We start from the raw sequence: 21,602 nt of genomic DNA on the forward strand, positions 1-21,602 counted from the left end.
ACCTGCGTAATAGAAAACAAATTCGAGGCTATAGAAGGTAGAATAGACTCTGTCGAAAGTAAGGTTGGAGAAATTGAAGAAAGAGTCTCCTCCGTTAAAGAACAAATAGAAGGGAGAGTTTCTGCTGTGGAGGAACGAATTGAAGGAAGAGTTTGTGCCGTCCAACACCAAATCGAACAACAAATTGATGATAGGGTTTCTGCAGTAGCCAAAGAAGTGGATATTTTAAAGAAATTCATAGCGACGGCAAGGAACAATAGTGATGGCTTTAAATTTCTACCCATGCCTGCTCGTCCCTCTCTGAAGTTATCTACATATGATGGGAAGACCACCTGGCAGATGTATGAAACACAATTTTCTATAGTTGCGGCTGCGAAAGGATGGGATTCCCAAGCTAAGGCCTGTCATCTCGCCGCTTCTTTAAGAGCTGACGCAGCGGATATCCTTCAGACTCTTCCCGAAAACAAAAGGTTAGATTTCGAAGCTCTGTCCGGCGCCTTGGAGCTGCGCTTCGGGGAGAAATGTTTAAAAGAGATGTTTAAAGCAGGCTCCAATTAAAATCCCGTCAACAGAAGCTCACCAAAACACTTCAGGAGCTCGCCACGGATGTTGAAAGGCTGTCACATCACGCCTTTTCGGAGTGCCCGAGAGAAACGAGGGAAATCCTGTCGCTGCAATATTTCATCGATGGCATCCGGGACCCTGAAATACAGAAAGCTCTTCGAATGGTAGATGTAAAGGACATAAAAAGCGCTCTGTTGTACGCCATGAAGTTCGAGGCAGCCCAGCAAGCAACTAGTCGAGATCGCTACCCAGTTAGAGCTGTGCGAGTCCATGAGCCAGTGGATCAACTGATGGCTCGTTTAGATGATTTAGCCAGACAAGTCGACGCTTTAATACGGAGTAGGAGCGAGAAGAAAGTGGCTCTAAGGTGTTGGAGATGTGGTAGTGAAGGTCACCTAAGACGGAATTGCAGAACACCCCAGGGTACGGAATATAAAGCAGATGATTTTACCAGACAAGTCAGTGGCTTGAGACGGAACAGAAGTGAAAAGAAACTAGTTCTAGAGTGCTGGAACTGCGGAGTTGAAGGCCACATAAGAAGAAACTGCAGAAGTTACGGAAAATAAGACCATTTCCCCGAGTTACGGAAAATAAGACCATTTCCCAGCAACGACGCAGTAAACAAATTAGTGACCATATCGAGGAACGGAGGTTGCCAGATAATGAAAAACTTTGCTTTAAAGCGCTTAAAATTTACACAGTGAGTGGCAACAGTAACGGAGTGTCCATTAATGGAAATATCGATGGAATTCCTTGCAATATGATCATTGACACAGGAGCTAATGTTACCATCATTAGGAAAGATGTAGCTGAACAGTTTAAAGATAAATTTATTTGGACGCCATCCTGTGTTACCCTTCAGACTGCGTCTGGTGACAAGATCGAGATAGCTGGGAAGTTAAACGTGAACATCACGTTTGGAAGTACCGCCTACCATCACACGGCATATGTGGCGGATATTACAGATCCATGCATACTCGGATTGGACTTTTTAAGGAAATACAATTTTTCCTTAGACTTCAAAAACAATAAGCTGTTCTCAGCATCTGAAGACATGACGATCCATCTTCAAAAGGAATCATCGCCTGGAAACGACGACGTCTCATGTGAAAGACCCTATTCAGAAAGCTGCCGAAATCCTACTAGGGTGGGAAAGAAACACCAGACTACCGGGTATTCACCATCACAGATGCTCCCGGGTCGAGACCTTCGTCTGCCTTGTGCCCGCCTCTTTGATCGCCATACGGATGCGCCTTCATCGCCTGAGGAACACATCCAAGATGTCCAAGCCCGTTTTGAAGTGAGGCACCGTTCCGCACGAAAGCGAGTGAACTTGGCGACGGAGAAAGTGAAGACCAGATACAGCACGAGAGCTACTGGACATAGATCCAACAAAGGAGACAAGGTGGGGTTGTGGAACCCGATTCAACGAAAAGGACTGAGTCCTAAATTACAGTCACCTTCGGATGGTCCATATACAGTGCTGAACACGAATGATGTCGTGGTTCGGATTCGTAAGTCTTCGAACTCTAAACCTAAAGTCGTTCATTACGACAGGTTAGCTCATTACTATGGCCATAGTACATAATGTAAATAATTGTAAATAGTATCAGACCATGGTCCTTTATGTTTTTAAATGTGTATTTGATTTGATTTGTATTTAGTATTTGATTTGCATTTAGTATTTGATTTGCATTTAGTATTTGATTTGCATTTAGTATTTGATTTGCATTTAGTATTTGATTTGTATTTGATAGCATTTGATTTGTTTTATTTATTGCATTTATTGTTCATGTTGTTTGATATTGTAATGTAATGTTTATGCCTCAGTTGCATTTATACCACAGTTGTAAGTTTAGCTTCCTGTCCAGGGATTGTACTGCCCGGGATGTGCAGTCCTTGGGAAGGGGGCAGTGTTACGAATTTGGTATTTAAAAAGCTAATGTTAGTTCAATTATAAATTAAATGGTTTCATTTCTCGCGCAGTGCAGCGCGTGACGAATATTAAAAGAAAGCTAAGCCGGAAAATTGAAAATACAAGAGCGCATGCATTAAATAAATAAATATCTCTTTTTGATTTCGAGAAAGTACTGGAAAATTCTAGCGCGTGATTTTAAAATCTTATAAAAGGAGGAAAACATCTCAGTTTGTAGTAGTTGCTTAGTTTGTTGTTGTTTAGAAAACTGGTCTTGTCGATTATAGCGAATTCGCGGATTAGCGTTCTTTAGCTGTTTTGAATTACGTTCTATTGGACATTTGAGTAGTTAAAAGATAACTACTGTGAGATATTGTAATATTGCATGATAATTTGAGAAAATTTAAGCATTTTTGTTGTGGTAATAATAAATTTTTGTTCATTTTTCATCGGACTTGTGCATTCATTTCATAACGAACCCGTACGCACGCAACAATTTTATTTGCAACGTATTTTATTTGGCTGATTTGTATTATCTATTAAAGCTATGCTAGCGTTTTCATTAATGGAAAAGGTAGACTTTCAGTTGAACCTTTAGTACTATCAAAAGACTTCTGCCTTAGACTCTCTGATGGTCTGAATGCTCCGTTTTTGAATCCTACAGCCACCTGAGTATTAATGTACCTCGTATCTTATTTACTTTAGGAGAGTGGACTGAAACGAAGGATGATTTATAAATGAAAATTTTATTTCGATTATTGTTAAATTAAGCGAATGATATGAAATCTTCCGTAATAACAAACACTACAACCCAACGGAATCATTTAAACAATTTTTTCCAATTTCTTGTGTAGCGGAAGTCGATTTAACTGACATTACGAGCTCTCTTAAAGCCAAGGAGCAAACTTCAATTAAAAAATCATAGTAAATGTAGCTTTATCTTCAAATACGATAGCCGATTAAGATTAACAATCTCATTAATATTTAAATTTCTTCATATAGCTGCTTAAAGTGAAAATTAATATTTAATTTTCATCATATAGCTACTTGTATGTATTTGCTTTGTTAAACATAATTAGAGTTTCACATGAAGGTTTAATCAATTTTAAGGTTGGAGGGAATCTTCTCATTTAATATAAAATTAAGTACTACCATGTACAAATACAAGGCAGTATTTTCTGAAATATTAGTAAAAGTTTCTACCCGTAAAACTTTTCGGAAGTGCAGCAATCTTAGGCAAGTTAATAAAAAAGTATACTGCCAGCAACGAGAAGCGTGAATGTTATTTATGCAGGTGAAATAAATTTTTATTTCAAATATCCCGAAATTGAAAACATTCGCGATTTAGAGAATGGCTAGAGAAGAAGGAGGTTGGATTTCTGACGGATTACTTTCTCTAGTGTAGTGAGTTCAGTGCTAAATTTAGCGTATAGAAACAGGAAGGGGAGAAAGATGACGGAGATGGCGGAGGAAACGCAAGGACAACTATCACAGTAAGTCAGCAGATAGCAGCTGTTTCAGTATAGAATGTAGCACAAGAGCTACCTATACCTTTGTTTACCGGCTGAATCTCAAGGGAATGAACTTTGCATCAAGTCTTTCCATCGAGCATTCTGCATCATTTGACGTCCAAAATACGATTTTACGCTCACGACTCATGCGATCGAAACCAACATAGTCGTTTCTCGAGATTTCAAAGGTTTTTACTGTGTGCATTTTGAAGATTTCACTAAAAAAAAAAAAAAAAAAAAAAAAAAAAAAGAAAAAAGATACTTTAAGTACTTTTACTTTCGGTACTTTAAGTTATTATTTTATTTATCATCTCTAGTGACTGTAAAGAGAAAAGGGTTGGTAGCTCTGTTTTTGATGAAGGTTTTGATTTATTTTCATTAAAAAGAAAAATGACTTTTGGAAAATAGTAACATTAGCAACTAACATATAATTGTGATGCTAAAGTGACTAAGAAATATAAAAACAAAATGGCTTTGAAAGAATACAGAGTCAATTCTGTTGAGGTGAAAGAAAGTGAACGACCTCAGCATCGTTACCTTGTGTTAAGGAAGCTTGGTCAAGGGACATACGGGAAAGTTCAGTTAGCTTTAAACAAGGAAACGAACCAAGAAGTAAGTTTTTATTATTTAGTAAATACAAAATATAATTTTAAACCATTTCTCCATCTTTAAAGCTTAGTATAAAAATTTCAGTGCACTTTTGTTTGTTATTAAATGAAAGTTTGCAATTTTTAACTAAATAAGCTTGTAATTAAATGCAATATCAGTTATATATATTTCAGATAATAAAACCAAAATAATAACATAAGGTAATAAAAAAAGGTGCATAGAGGGAATATAATTGGGCAGCTATTTTAGTTTAAATAAAATGAAGAGGGGGATTAAAAAAAGTTGACTACAGTTTGTTTAGAAAACTTGTTTTATAGCATCAATTCTCAACCGGTGGTACGCAAGAGAAAAATAGGTGGTATGAAAAGAAACAAAGTATTTTTAACTATTAAATTCAAAACTCTCATGAAGGAAAAGAACAATTGATAGAAATTTCCTGTGACCGAACTCTAACTGAAGATTTAAAAAATAACATACTCGTAATCTTTTGTCTGAATCGAAAAAAAGAATTTAAAGGCATCTCAAATAAAACTATTACATTTTTATTGCTCTCTTGCACTTTGTTATTTTTCACAACTTATTTGTGAGAACAAAGATTTTCTTCTATGTTATATTTAAAAAATACAGAAAATTAAAAAAGGCTCCTAACTTACAGTTAAAAACTAAGTGAAATAAGACCAGACATATAGAAATTGATATCTCTTAAATAGGCCCAAATTTCAGAATGAATTTATAATTAAAATATTGGGTTCCCAACCTCTTTGTTCCTAAGAACACATTCTAGAATACCTGTTGGACGGCAGGCGCCACTTACTTTTTCAATCTGAATTTATAGTTGGATATAGTTAATAATACATGCACATAAAAAAAGAGATCGGTCGCATTTCGCTTTGTGTTGGTATCTGTGTTGGACGCAATTTCTGTTTATAATTAAAAATGAGAAAACTTTCACATAGAATTTTATTGAGAACTAAAACATGATTGCACAGCGGCTGGCACACGATAAACGATCGGCGGGCACCATGGTGCCCGCGGCATAGGGTCGGAAACTCTTGACTTAAATTCTGATAATTAAAATGGTAACCAATTTTTAATCTAATATTTTTTATGTTTGCACATTTAATACAAATAACCAATAGGTTGTGCAAATGGCAAAATTTTTAATTTTTTAATACTTCTATCAAGAAATTGAGAAATAATGATTGTAAAATGTAGTGGTGTTACAAATGTTTTTCAGTTTTTGTTTAGATGGTGCACGTTAATTAAAAGGTTGAGAAACACTGCTTTATAAGAACAGAGAAAGGAGTGTGGGAATTAATAAATTACGTTTCACCTCAGACTTCAACATTAGTTTGTTATTTGTAACATAATGGCTTAAAATATTTTTGTCTTAAAACGATAATTTGTCTTAATTTGTCTTAAAACGATAATATTTTTGTCTTTTATTTTTGTCTTAATATTTTTGTCTTGTTCCGTATTACCTGATTGAGAGTTCTCAAGTAATTTTTTTAACTCAAAGTATTGTGTATAAAAATAATTTTCATATGTGATAAATCAGATCTGTAATGTGGCTGCTCAAGCAACATGTCTGAATAATAATGATACATTATAAAGTATTTAAACGGAATGAATTTTTTTCTCAGTTGCACATTTCTAAATTTATTCTAATTCATTATCACAAGTAGCAGAATAAAAACTATTGTTAATATTTATATAAAACACTAATGAATCTGTGGAAAATCCTTCTAACTGAAGATTTTTGAGACTATTATAGAGTACTTACTCACACTGTATTTTAATCCATAAGAACTCATGAATGCATGTATGTAAGGTATATTCCTTTAGGAATTCAATATGACTTTGAAATCATTCATCTATTTATAATGTTACTATATTTCTTAATTTTCAAAAAGAAAAGGAAAAAAAAAAAAAAAAATGATTTGTTAAATGTAATTTGAGTACCACAACAGCAAATACCGCGAAAGCAAAAATCGACATTTTAAGCCCCGTTAAGATAAATATCGACTTTGAATGAGCCACCATTGCTTGTAGAATGACATTCATTTATTGTGTAGTTTGGTTTGGGTTTAGTTGATTATGGCAAAGCACACTAGGACTACCTGCTTAAGGGGAGGGACTTCTTCTTGGAGAACTTTCTAAGGGAAACTGGTTCGTATACGCATGGGAAAAACCACGAAAACACATGTAGCTAGCCAGTTCGCCTGGAATCGAACCCAGGTCGGAACTACTAGTTGTTCAGCTATTTTATCCCTCAGCAGCCGGTGGGTCCCATTTATTGTTTAGATTCCTTTTCTTTTGAAATATTTTATAACGTACAGCTTATTGATTATTTTGTATTTAAATTTTGTTTAGGAATTTTTCTTGGAATTTTTATTCAATTACAACAGTTTATTTGCAACGAACTGAACATTTAAATGTCTTTATTTAGTAGTTTGTTTGCAATTTCTGATTGTCAGAAATGATTTTCTTCTTGTCATTAGAGACTATATGGAAAGTAATTTATTTGCAACAAAAGTGCATTTCATTGCACAGTTGTAATAAAAGAATGATGAAAAATTAGTATTTGGGAAAAAGAAATGGTTAAAAGCAAGATTATAGAAATGAATGTAGAAATCTAAATGAAAAGGAAATTGTTAGTTGAAATGATAATTTTCTCATCTGCTTATGTAATGAAGCAATTTTTAGTTTACTTCATTCGCTTTGAACAAGAAATTGCTGTTGTTAAAGCATACTATAAACACTTTAAACAGAAGTTTTGTTATTTTAGAGAGAATATTAAGATTACTCCGATAGATTCAATTAAAAAGTTTAATTTTATAAGTAATGATAATTCCAGATATTAATCAGATAGATAGATTTTAATAGATAATCACAGGTCCCATGAACATTTGTGTAGATATTAAGAGCAAATAGCTTCTAGTTGTACGAGCACATGAGGCGTGTTGATGTGCAGACGATGGGGGAGGATCTTGCATTCAGTTGAAGCCCAGATTTTTACAAACGAATGTTCGCAGTTATTATTGCACCAATTATTTATTTTTTATTGAAGTATATATTTAATACAAACATATCTATAACAATTTAGTTAAAAAAAGCAGTACTTATTAAATCTAATATAAATGTCTCTGTTGTACTTTACTTCAATTTTGAAAAAAAGAAGTGCATCCCCTTAAGTAATTTGTGAAGAACATTTTTCCATTTTTACTTTCCGTAGCCAAAGAGAGAAACCTGACTTTGAGTAAATGCCATTCTATGTAAGGAAAGATTATGACACCAAATGTTTCGATTTATACCAAGCACGGTAGTAACTGATATGTACAAAAGGTCTGAGAAATATTCGACCACCTAATTAATCTCTCAACTTTAAATCACTTAATATGCAAAATGCAATAAAAATAAAGAAAAAGTCTCTAAAGTTCTCTGTTTTTACTTCAATAAAAAAATAAATAAATAAACTCAAAATACACAAAAAATATAAACCAGGATTTAACTAGTCACACAAAAGTATCTAGAGGCCTTCCGTAAAAAGGAAACTTGAATATTTAATCATTAATATATTATTGCATTGAATCTTGTGCGTATGACTGATTTAGAGCTTAATGATGACTTGCATGTATGATAGCACTGATTTGATCTAGACAGCATTGATTTGATTAGCACTTATTTCAAATTGTTGCAAGTTTTATTTCATTCTGTTTGAAGACGCAGTTTCAATATATTTTTATTTTTTTTGCAGAAATTCTTTAAGGATTTCTTCAACTCTTCTCATAAATGTTTTCGAGCGAGATAGAATTTCAAGACATATAGTATCGTGTATAAGAGTAGTAATCTTGTTAGAAATACGTGTATTTCGAATCATTGTTTTGCTAGAAAATGAAGGTGTTCTTACCCTTAATTTATAAACTTTCTTTCTCAAATTTCTTTTTAAAATATATGTATATGTATTATAAGGTATTTTCTCCCTCTTTTCTGCATGCCTTCGTGGTATAGCGGTTAGCAAACTCGGCACGTATTCGAGAGGTCGAGGTTCAGGTACCGGCGTGGGCATTGTTCATTTTTCACATCTCCAGTATCAAAAAAACACTCATGATTCTACAATGGCGCCCGAACTAAAAGGTGGTGGATGATGATTCTTCACGACTAGGATTTGGCGATTGGGCAATCTAATCCCTAGTCGCCCTTTAAAAGGGGAGTATATAAGGTTGTTTTCTCCCTCCTTCCAGCAAGCCTTTGTGGTGTAACGGTTAGCACACTCAGCGCATATTCGAGAAGTCCAGGTTCGAGTCCCGTCAATGGCATTGCTCATTTTCACGCCTCCAGCATCAAAATAACTTAATGACTCTACAGTATATTGATTCGTAAATCTGTCTGTAAATCCCAGAGCATTCAACCTAGGAGCTGACATTCATTCCCAGAATTTTACCGAGCCCTATTTGTACTTAGCAGTAGCAAAATGATTACTTTGATCAAGCTGATCTGGCTTTTACCAAAAATTTTCTTTTTGCGGGTGTTAAGCAATTCGAGTTTTAATTCAGTGAATAAGAATATTCCAGAAATCCTGATATTTTTCAGCAAGTGTTTTTGTAAAATCCAGTCCGATCACTCTTTCAATCCATGGCTTCCATCTGAAAACCTAGTTCTCTAGAATCATCATTTCGTAGTATTTGACACGCACTGTTTCAGTATTTAATGTATTAATAGAAAATGCAGAAACTTAAGCAAGGATTTCCATGGCTGGTTCAGCAGGATTTACTTTGTCACGTGTGACAACTTACATGCCTTCGCAACGATTCAGAATTCTTTCGGTCGTAATTCTGAATTTATTTTTTTAAGTTTACTTATTGATATCTTTTCATCACAATTCTAAGTTTCACTGAGGAAATTTAGAATTTCAGTCAACCGTGGAATTTTTCTTCGTGGTAAATCTTTTTTTCATGTTGATTATAGTTTTTCTTTTACCTAAACTAAGAGCACCTTTTACTATTTTGAAACTCAAAATAGCAATTTCTCCTGCTAAAATCTAACAGCATTAAGTTTGTTTTAGCTCAACAATTATGAAATATGAAGTTTACCTTCTGATGATAGTATGATATTAGTAGATCCGGAAGTCTGCATTTTGTATAGTGTCTGAATAATTTTGCGTGGCTAGTTTAATTCTTTTTACTGTTTACCAGTAACATGTCCTTGAAATTTGAACACTATGATATCTGTACACTTCGGAAAAAAATTAAAAAATAAAAAAACAAAATGGGGACAGTTCTATATCTCAAGTTCTATCGAGCCGATTGACGAAATTCAACTTCTTTTTTTCATGTCTCGAAAGCGCGACTTAGGATATGTATTAGATTTATATATAGCATTGTTCAATAAAATTGGACTTTTTCTGAAATGAAATGCCAATTTTTAACATATTTCGGTTCTACGACTCAAATTACGCCAAAGTGCCAAATTTTGTAAAAATCGCAAGAGTAGTTTTTAAAAAATTAGCTCTCAAAGTTTTAGCTCTTCAATGCTAATTGAATTTGATATATATTTATTAAACTTACTTGATTCCTTCTTCCATGTTTCGAAAATTAGGTTCATTCCAAATAAAATCCGCCCATTTTTATGATCTATTTTTAAAATTTGTATTTTTAAATAATTTGTATCAATTTTTCGAAAAAAGTTTTAACATTTTTACCATCATCTTAAAGCAGATATATTTCTAAGCATAGCTGCAAAAAATTAGAGTTTTTTATTCAGAATTTCTTAGGGATATAGTTGAATTTACATACTGGCGCGTTTTGAAACCTGGCATATTTGTTATGAGCGATAATAACTCTAAATGTGGATTACGCACTTTGTTAAAATTGTTTGAAGTAATGAAAGATGACATTTTCCTCCGCTCGTTTACAATGAAAAAAAAAGGGAAAATAGCTTGCTATAAATTAAGAAGTTCGCCAAGCGAATTATTCTTCGCGCAAACTGGGGAAAAAAAAAAAAATGCGCCAAGATAAAATTTTGAATTTCTCCGTTAATTTCACTCAAAATTTTACAAAATTTAATATTTAGGCATAATTTGAGTCGTAGAATCGAACTATGTAAAAAAATTGGTATGTTATTTCAGAAAAAGTCCGAATTTGTGTCAATATACCTATATTAAAACAATGCTATATATAGATCTAATATACAATATCCTAAGTCGCGCTTTCGAGACATGAAAAACGCGAGTTGAATTTCGTCAATCGGCCCAATAGAATGGGAGATATAGAACTGCACTTTTGTTTTCCGCAGTGTACATATATACTACTGTTGCAGTAAATCATTCATTAAATGCGGACAATAGCATTCTTAGTATACAGAGAAAACCTTTTAAATAAGTAAATGAGAAGAAAGAACCTTACTTTGCATAAAAACTTTAGCGAAACTGTTAAGCCTTATGATATTTTTTGATAACCGTAGCCAAATGTCGGATATTTGGGTAATATACATTTTGAAATGTATATTTCCAGGAATAAAAGCTTGTTTTAACGATTTTTTTAATTAAAAAATTGTTCTTCCCATTCTTATCTACTGTTATTTATACAAAAGTGTTTATAGAATTTTCTCAAATGATTCTTTCAGTCTCCTGGTTTAAGTTTATTTTTATTTGCTTATTTATTTTACTGGTATTTTTTAACATTTTCAAATTTCCACGCAAAAGTTTTTCACATTATACCCGTGTGTCACAGGTCACCTTTTGAAATATTAGGATAAAACAGACTAGAAAAGTAAACCGAAGTTCAGTTTTAGATAGACAGTATCAAGAAAAGCAACGTAAGAAACTAAAGAGTTTTGCAATGAAACGAAAGATTTCACAGTGACTAACAAAGTTTGACGTTCTTTAACTTCCTGAATATCATTGGACTGGATCCTAATTACTCTTACTCAAGTGTGTGAGTGTATAATCAAATTTTTTCCTTTAGTTCGTCCTCTTTCACGACAGAAAGGGGACAAACGGGAGAGTAATTTTTAGGTTTCCTATTTAAAACAAATAAACGAAAAGTTGGAATATTTTTTTAAGGTAGTAAATAAAAAAGAAAATTATTTCGATTTTTCGACATTTATTATTTCATTTTAAAACTCTATGAACTTTTTATAATTAAATTAGGAAATCTGCTACCCGTGATTGACACGAGAACGTACAGAATGACCCCGTAAAAGAAGAAAACTTGTCTCTTTGCCCATGAACAATATTTGCGACAACTTGTGAACAAGGGCCGCATATTAATGAGCAAGATAAGAAGCAGTAAAATGTAAACGTAATATATGAAAATGTTACAAGTATATCATTTTGATTACGTATGTTCTCTTTCCACATAACATTGAGTCTTGGTTGTTATTAATATTAATATTATTATTTTAGATTAATGGCAAAACACCCAAGGGCTAATTACCTAAGGGCAGGGATACTTTCGAGGATGTTTTTCTAAGGGAAACTTTTACACATAGAGGTAGACACGAAAACTATGTAGGTAGTCCCTTTGGAGAATATGAACCCGGGCACTGAGCTTCGGAAGACTTTATTTGAAACATACCTTATAAAGTTTGTATAGCAGAATTTGCTTAGTAGAATATGCTGTTTACATAAAACTGACGCTAACTTAAAATTTTGGAGTAGTAGCTGTATTAATTAAAATTATTTGTTGAATTGAAAAGTATGCAAAGCAATTAATTCACGTAACTAAAGAGAGTGTTTAAATTCTAAAAGCGTCTAAGGTATCTATGAGTGAATAAAATTATGCTACATTTCGAAACTCTAAGTACTTTTCTAAGTAAGTATTTGATATACTAATGCGATTTTTTTAAAATCAAAGTGATGCTGAAAAGCGCAAAGGAAATGAATAAAAGAGTGCAACTGAGACTGAGATTCAGAATTTATTGCATCATATTCACGCAAATTCTTTTAGATTGTAAAACTTGGAACAAATGATTCTAAATGCTGTCTTTCAAAAACATATTTTGTTACGTTTTATAAACATAATTAACATGACAAATTACAAAATCTTAAAATTTTACAAGCATCAAGTTTCTAATAGGTACTACATTATAATATGCAAATTAATTGGGACAAAACAAATTTTTTGATAATTTATGTACATATCTTTGTATACAGTGATAATAATAAAATCAACCGCCCAACCGGGATGTTTAGTGACTCCGATTACCGCACCGAAGGGCCCGGGTTCGAATCCCGGAGAAGGGACGGATGTGTGTAAATGTATAGTATCTGTGCGGCATGGAGGCATTCTGAATATGCGGCGAGTCGGAAGTTCTCTCGAGAGGTTGGTACTAGGGGGAGAGGGGTGGGAGACCCTCGGGGGTGCTCTATCTCCAAACTAAGGGCGGAACTGAGATAAAGTCGGGCTGTCACCTATGTGGTGCTCAAGGCTATTGCCAGCAACGGGTGCATTCGACTCTTGGCCACGGTGAATATCGTGGACCTTTCTCAGACAAGTGAGATGAACAATATAAAAAATGAATAGGAAAATGTCCTCCTTTAGCGCAAATGACCTCTAGAATGCGCTTAGACACTGACTCTGGTCTTCTGCATATGTTTCTTACTTCTTTTTGATGGAACCACACTTTTATAACATTCTTAATCATGCGCTCTTTTGTCGGAAAATATATTTTGTTAAGATATTCCTTTAGAATCGGCCACAAGGTCTCGATCGGATTTATGTCTAGTTAATTTCCAGGTCAAGCTAGCACTCTAATTTTATTTTCCAACATGAATCTTTTGACAGATTTTGAATTGTGGCATGGAACCAAGTCACATTGAGATTTCCCTGCAAAGGTTTCCGAGAATGGCACAATCCCATATTTTAAAATTTCTGTATACTTCGATGAATTCGTAGTCTTATAAGGTATTTCTCCCACTTTCCTCCTAGCGTGCCTTCGTGGTGTAGTGGTTCTGCACGCTGGGCCGGTATTCCAGAGGTCCGTGGTTCGATTCCCGGAGAAGGTGGTTGCTAATGTTTCGTCTCCCCGGCTTTTCCAATTAAACTAATGTCTCTATAGTGGCGCCCGAACTAAAAAGTGTTGTGGATGATGACGCCCCACACCCAGGATTTGGCGATTGGGTCCCCTAAAAACCCATTTCGCCCTTTAAAAAGGAGAAGCATATAAGGTATTTCTCCCACTTTCCTAGCGTGCCTTCGTGGTGTAGTGATTCTGCACGCTGGGCCGGTATTCCAGAGGTCCGTGATTCGATTCCATGTTACTAGTCCAGAGGTCCGTGGTTCGGTCCGTGGTTCTAATGTTTCGTCTCTCCGGCTTTTGCAATTAACCTAATGTCTCTACAGTCTCGCATTCTTGGGAAGCGCAAACAAATCTGAGACTCAAGCTGCAGCTTAGCGACTTATCGCTATGCCCAGTACAAGGACTGAGAAACGTAAGAAGGGTGTAAAAGACCCTTTTATAAAAACCCAGTAATTTAACAGAAGGCATTTAATGTGGATACAAATCCTGCCAGCATTTATGGAATAACTCAAAAGAAATGAATTTAAATTAAAACTAAGTCGTAAGTTAGCTAAAGGTTACACAAAATGTAAAACTCGCAAGTTGGCTCACACCTATGCCGGCGTGACAAGTACACGGCAAAGACTAAAGTAACTCAGCAGACAGACTGCTGTTGAAGAGTTTCAACTAGTAACATGGCCTTCAGCAGGCGGAACAAGTTCTGATTAAACAATCTAAAAGCTTCCTTTAAACACTATATTTTTCCACTTCATATGAATAAGCGCGAACTAAAAATTAGCATTCTGGCAGGAAAACGGAAAGGAAGAATAATAGCAAAGCTACTGAACATAAAATAATTGGTTCGATAAAAATAAATAAATCCTTACAAGTTCATCATTCCTCGATAAGAATTAGATTACCAGTGCAATTTGCAGTGGGCAAAAAAAAAAAAAAAAAAAAAAAAAAAAAAAAAGCTCTCAAATATTTATTTTTGAGTGTATTTTATGGTTTGTCGAATACGTTGAGGTTTTATTGATTCCTCCTTGCTTCATCTAAAAATGTTAGATGTGTAACCATGAACAAACAAATGAGCCTCATCACTGAAGATGACCTTTTTCCAGTCAAAATTGGGATCCAAGATTTATATTTTTGTGGTGCCTCCAGTAATCGCATGATTAATTTTACATGTCAGAAGTTTTTTTAAATAGGATTTCTCGCCTCCCGACTAGCAGTGAGAAGTCTATGCTGCACGTTGAAGGATAAATATCAACACCAGTAGGTAATAAATATCTTTTAAGGTTTTTCCTAGTTTTTATTTGAATATCAATGGCATTTCGGAGTAGGAATTGATCAGATTTTGGATTTGCCTTCCACATTTGGCCTTCATTTCTGGAGAAAATGATCCACTTTCATTGTGTATCCTCAGAATTAGAGAAACGCTCGATTTTCCAACCAATATTTGTTACAGTATCAGGTGTGATTGTTAAGTGTGATAATCTTTGCTCTCTTTCTAGGCGTCATAGTCATTTTTAGCACGCTAAAATGAACGAATGCAAACGTACTTAGAAAATATGCAGAAGTCACTTCTTTTTCTCACAGAAACAAGCCTAGAAATGATACAATAATCTTAATTTATTGTCTAAACCAGTTGTAAGTAGTCAAAAGGAGACATCCTGATGACATTAAGGCAGGTAAAACTACTGTGACTAACCTGCTGCCACCAGCTGCCAACCATTTTAAAATCTTGTGAAAAAATCGCGTTGTCACAATGTATTTGCACGCTATAGTAGGCCGACGATTGAAAAGTATCCTAATTAAGTGATCACGAATTTTCCGTCCCATATCAGTGCGTTTTTTTTTTTTTTTTTTTCGATTTGTTTGTGGAAGATAAACATTCGATAGAATAAAGCACAGCTGTATTTTAGAAATTTGCAGTATGTTACGGTAGATGCTACGAAACAATGTTACGATTTTAAAAAGGAAGATAAAAATCTTCTATGCATCATTCAGCAGCTGTGACTTTGATAGCAATAAAAAGCAGTAAAACATAATAAGTGAAGAAACAGAAAAACGTATTTTTCAGCATTTAATTTGATTTATGTTTACTAGTCTTAGACAGCGCAACAATTTGTATGCACATTAAAATTTTGCAAATGGCGTGTATTGAATGCATATAAAAATTGCAGATGCAGCCCGCCCATATTAATGTTTTCTCCGTAAATTGCTGATTTCGAGATTATCAAGCTAAAGGAAACCTAACTGCTATATTCAGTTCTCAGCACCTATCTGTTACTTTCCTATACTTTTATTCTGATAACCTCACATCTCTGAAAAGTTTATTTTCATTTCTAAAAAATGACCATGCATTAAATTCCTGGCACTTTTAACGTTATTTAAACTGATAAGCACGTATGACCTTAATCGACGTCAGTCCTCTTGTTTTTCTCCAAAATGGTCATTATGATGACTCGCATACGTATAAGTCGTAACACAAATAAAATAGCATGAGGTGAATAAAGAAACAGAGAGTTTATGAAATGGCCTTATTTTCTTGTGCTTGTACAGATTGCCGATTTCACGTACAGCAATATGAACTCAGAAGATAACATAACGTACACAATGTCTTTCATGCGATATATAAGAGTTTAATTTATTAAATGACGGAAATCGTAGCTTTGATTGTATGTAAAAAATGCTATGTGTTACAGTTTGAAGATTTTGGGCAACGAAATTTGTGCATGGCAGTTTGAATTCAAAGGACAACACTTAGAGATATCCACTGGCACTTAAAGATATCCAGTGTCTTTTGTGCATCGAAGTTCAATAAATTTTTTTCAGATTTAAGATATATAATTTTGCTCATTATAGCTTTTTATGTAGAATTTTTATCTTTGGCTTGGTAATTTTACATTAAATAACTCATAGCAATTAGTAAGGAATTCTGTTTCATTGCTTAACTCTCAAACTGGGATATGGTGAAAATTTTTTGTGTAAATGGTACAGCTCGATCCTGCAGATCCATAAATTAATTTTCACTTTTACGAAAATTTTCAAATAAATGATCAGTTATTCAGGGAAATGAATAATAATTTTGTTTCAAAATACATATAGTCAATATTTTTCTTGAAAATGAAAATTCTCTCAGTATGATATTGAGATATTCATAACATATACCAGGTAAGGAAAAAAAAAAAAAAAAAAAAAAAGAACAAAACTTGTTCACCCTGGTTCAATCACGGTGAGCGGGTTGATGCCGTGGGCATTTACATAGTATTTCCATGCATAAAGTTCATACGAGAGAGTTTCCCATAGAATGGGCCTCTACAAATGTATCCTTCCCTTCGGCAATAACTCTATTGTGCTCAAACAATCCAATCGAATCTAATGAGCTAAATAGATGCTATACCAAATAATTATTGAAGAACTTATGAAATTAATTAAAAAAGCACTTAATCGGCTCAGAAAGTTAGTTCAGCTTTATTTCTGTCTCTTTAAATGGAATAAAGTTAAATTTAAAGAAAAATTTTAAATGTAATTTAGTTCGAATTTCTTTATAAGCTTCGGAAGATTCCTTAAATGAAAAAAAGAATTAAAAAAAAAAACTGAAAGTAAAACATTCAGGAATGTCGAATAATTTGTTTACAAAATAAAATTATTTCGTTTCCAATTAATAGTAATAAAAGCAAGAAACCGATTCGAAATTTTCCTACTTTTTTTCCTTTTCTTTTCTAAAGTTCTTATCTTCGAAAAACACCTATTGGTTTAAAATGGGAATCAGCAGTTCTCCCCCCCCCCGTTACAGAAGTACTTATACTTGCGTTATTAACAATGGGGCTGTTTTTATATAGAAAATGTAAAAAACGAAAAAATTTTACAATTCTATACATAATAATGCTCTGATTGGCGAGCACGTAGATCAATAATGCATAATAATGGATTATCAATAATGGTTGAATTAGTCCGTTGTAATATCATAAAACGCTGTCTCCGTAAGAAATTTGGTAGCAAGGACTATTAGAAATAGGTAGCGTGTTTTTAAACTAAGCGCCGTTTTGTTGTATACGCTTCGCGCGGGCGGCAACGAGTGCTGGCATCGTGTCTTGGCATTCCTTGGAAACAACTATACTCAGTTGCATCTGTGTAAGTAACCTGTACGGTCTTTCAAACGTTCAAGATTATCTAATCGCCCGCCCCGTTCAAGGTACTGTCAGTAATAAGTTTTTGTCTGCAAGAAACCTGTCTAGTGCAAACATTCACTGGCAGATTTGTGCAGTTTACGGAGCTGCTCTCATAAGTGAAGGAAAAGTGAATTTGAAAGTAGGTCAGAAACTTCAAAGCTGGCCGCGACAACGCCCATGATGAGTCCCGCTTCGGTTGCCCATCTGTAATCACCGACGATATGGTGGCTTCAATTGAAGCGAAAATTCTTGAGAACAGACGTTTCACCATAAGCACCCTTTCAAACGAATATCCTGAAGTGTTTAGCATAGGATGTGAAAACGGCCGTGACCTCTTGGTTATCGGAGCACGAGGCAAGTTTCTATGAAGAGGGTATTCAAAATCTAGTTCTAAGATATGATAAGACTTTAAACAAACTTTGGCAAGAATGTTGAAAAATAGAGAAACGTATGTAGAATCTGAAAATAAATTTTGTTTTTGAAAATTTTCTTTCGTTTGGTTTTTATTTTCAATCTGCTCTTACTTAAAAAAACACCCCTCGTACTTGCGAATTTCTTTTACTGCGCCGATTTTCAGTTTGATCGTATTCTACTGATAGTTAGGTAAGGGGCAACTGAAAAAGAATGTATTGAATTCTGAGAAGTAATTTTTCTTACTGAAGCCATTTTTTTGTTGGAATGTTATTACTTTACTCTTTAAAAGCTAATATATTTTTTTTACTAAGTTTAGAAAATTTGAATAAAATATCATTTTATATTTATAAGTTCTTGTTCGAATGTCGCTTAGGAAAACATTACTCATAACTTGACATTTAATGCTTTTGTTACTTGTTATCTAAAACTTTTACTTCATTGCTAACATGTTCATGTAACAATAATGCAATTTTCACATGCGATTTATTTTAAATGACTAATAATAATAATACACTGCTCGACATTGAGAATGCAACACCAAGAAGGAGTGGTCAGAAATTTATGCAAATTTTAGAGTAGACGCACGTCACTGAGTTATGCAAATGATGGGAAATGCGCAGCTCTCCGACACACGTGAAGTAAGATATAAGGGAAGGAACGTGCAGAATTGGCAATATTCGTGTCGTTATTTCTGCCAGACGAATTATCGAAGAAAGTTGGTTTTTGTCCCGGAGGATACGTGTAATAGGAGAGAATGGCCAGGCCGCCGCCAACGATGGCACTTCCAGCAGATAGACGATTTTACGAGGGGCATGGTGATCGGACTGAGAAGGGCGGGTTCGTCCTTACGTCAAATCGAAGCTGATACCCACATGGGTGCGAGCACGGCGCATCGGCTATAGCGAACATGGTTGGAACAAGGAAATGTGGGAAGAAGGAAGGGTGCAGTTGCAGCCAGAGTGACGTCAGCACGCGTGGATCGACGCATTCGCCGACAAGCTGTGGCGGTCCCACAAATCGCTTGTACCGCGATTCTGCAGCATGTGCAAGATGCCCTAGATATTCCCGTGTCGATCAGAACCATTTCCCGTCGATTGGTTGAACGTGGCCTGTACTCACGGCATCCGTTAAGAAGACTGCTATTGACGCCACATCACAGACGCCAACTTTTAGAATGGTGCCGGACTGGAGCAATGTGGATGACAGAATGGCGAAACGTCGTGTTCTCAGATGAGTCACGCTTCTCTTTATCCAGTGACAGTCGCCGCATACGTGTGTGGCGTCGACTGGAGACAGATCGAATTCGGCAGTAACTGTGGAACTCCCCACCGCGCGACAACGTGGCATAATGGTTTGGGGCGCTATTGCCTACGATTCCACGTCACCTCTAGTTCGTATTTAGGGCACTATGACGGCCCAACGATACTTGGATAATGTACTGCGGCCGGTGGCAATTCCCTAATTTCAGGGGCTGCCTAATGCAATTTTTCAGCAAGATAACGCCCGACCACACAGTGCTTGCATCTGCCAACATGCTCTGCAAGTTATATAGATGTTTCCCTGGCCACCGTACTCTCCTGACCTGTCACCAATCGAACATGTGTGGGACGTGATTGGACGCCGTTTGCAGACTCTGCCCCTGCCTCGTTCAGAAGACGAACTGTGGCAAATGGTTGAAAGGGAATGGAGAGCCATCCTTCAGGACACCATCCGCACTCTTATTGACTCTATGCCTAGACGTGTTTCTTCGTGCATCGCTGTCCGCGGTGGTCCTACATCCTACTGAGCCGACGCCGTTTTCTCTCTGTATTCTGACTATCATTTTGAAATAAAGATCACTTATTGCTGCTTGCTGTCTCTGTCTTTTTTCCAAATTTTATCACTTTCTGACTACTCCTTCTTGGTGTTGCATTTTTCAATGTCGAGCAGTGTAATAATTAACAATAATAATAAATTATTTAATTTAAATAAATACTGTTATTGTATTATTTTGTAATTTTATTTATTTTATATATTTATAGTAATTTCTCCTTTTACACAGTATGCAGCATTACATTCATAAAAATGCATGATATGTCAAATGCTTGATTGTTTACCAAAGTTGACACTTCTTATTACCTAACAGCAACTGTTTTATTTTCAGGTTGCGATAAAGACAATAAAAAAGGCTAAAATTGAAAATGATGAAGATATGCTGCGCATTCGTAGAGAAATTCATATTATGAGAGCCATTAGACATCCTCATATCATACACATTAATGAAGGTATTTGTATAACAATTTTTTCATTGAATTAAATTTTATAAGAATATTTATCTGAAGTTTATTTGAAACGTCTGTTGGATGATATAAGTTAGTATGAAATGAGGGGAATAATCGCTTCTTTTATAAAAATTAAAAAACTGTTCGTATGAAAAATTTTCCAAATGGTAAACAACATTCTTCATTTTATATACAAATTTAATATAACTTAGTTAAAGCTAAACATGATTTTATTTTTTACGTATGACGAGAATACGTAGATCTTTTAATACCTATAATTAAGGACAGAAAAAAAGTTGAGTGCGTTGAACTCAAACCTAATGACATTAAAATTTTCAAACGAATTTTTGTTATACTCCTTTTTATGCAAAGATTGAAACAAGATGTCAAGCCTAAAATAACTGCCTAAATTCTATTTTTTTTATAATAATCAGGAAACTTGAAAATACTTAATTGCAATATCCATAAATTTCATTCCTAGTTTTTAGTAAATTAATTTTGTAACCCACTGAACTCAGGAAATGGTTTATGCAAAGACTGAAACAATGTCAAGCCTAAAATGACTGCCTAAATTCTATTTTTTTTTATAATAATCAGGAAACTTGGAAATACTAAATAGTAATATCCATAAATTTCATTCCTAGTGTTTTTAGTAAATTAGTTTTGTAACCCACTGAATTTAGGAATTGGTTTCACAATTTATAGTGTTAAGACATTAGGTTATTTAGAAGCAGGAGAGAGGAAAATTGAGCAATGCCTTCACCGGGACTCGAACTACGGACCTCTGGAATACGTGCCGAGCGTGCTAACTACTATACTACGAAGGCATGCTAAGAAAGCGGGAGAAACACCTTATAACGGTAGTAAAAATTAAGAATGCTATGAAAATGAGGAAAATAATCAAGACCATACAAATACTGCTGAAGGAACAATCTTGTCAAATGAAACAAAATGTATCATCTATAAAAGAAAAAATTAGCAGCTATGACAAAATTTTGAATACCAAAATACACTTTTTATAAAAATATATTCAAGCAGTCAGAAGCCATACCAACAGGTAAATTATAGTTCGAAACATGGGGATTGCACAATGATGAAAGGAATGCCGTAAAAGATAAAGCGCCTTTAAGAGACGTAGTACCTCCTCCAA

The 21,602-nt window shown here is 34.7% G+C and overlaps 1 protein-coding gene across 1 annotated transcript in view; it reads left to right on the top strand.

Moving 5' to 3' along the window:
* The first annotated feature begins 3,881 nt into the window (after positions 1-3,881).
* The window catches only part of LOC118189738 (uncharacterized), a 115,299-nt gene continuing 97,578 nt past the window's right edge, over positions 3,882-21,602 (top strand). Inside the window, exons 1-2 of the mRNA XM_085807546.1 lie at positions 3,882-4,602; positions 20,335-20,455. Coding sequence (XP_085663672.1) covers positions 4,459-4,602; positions 20,335-20,455 — 265 coding nt within the window. The 5' untranslated portion in view covers positions 3,882-4,458. The remainder of the gene's footprint in view (positions 4,603-20,334; positions 20,456-21,602) is intronic.

Source organism: Stegodyphus dumicola, chromosome X1 (genome assembly GCF_044657685.1).
Source record: "Stegodyphus dumicola isolate Sdum_Otavi_A_Nest chromosome X1, ASM4465768v1".
Classification (NCBI taxonomy): Eukaryota; Metazoa; Arthropoda; class Arachnida; order Araneae; family Eresidae; genus Stegodyphus; species Stegodyphus dumicola.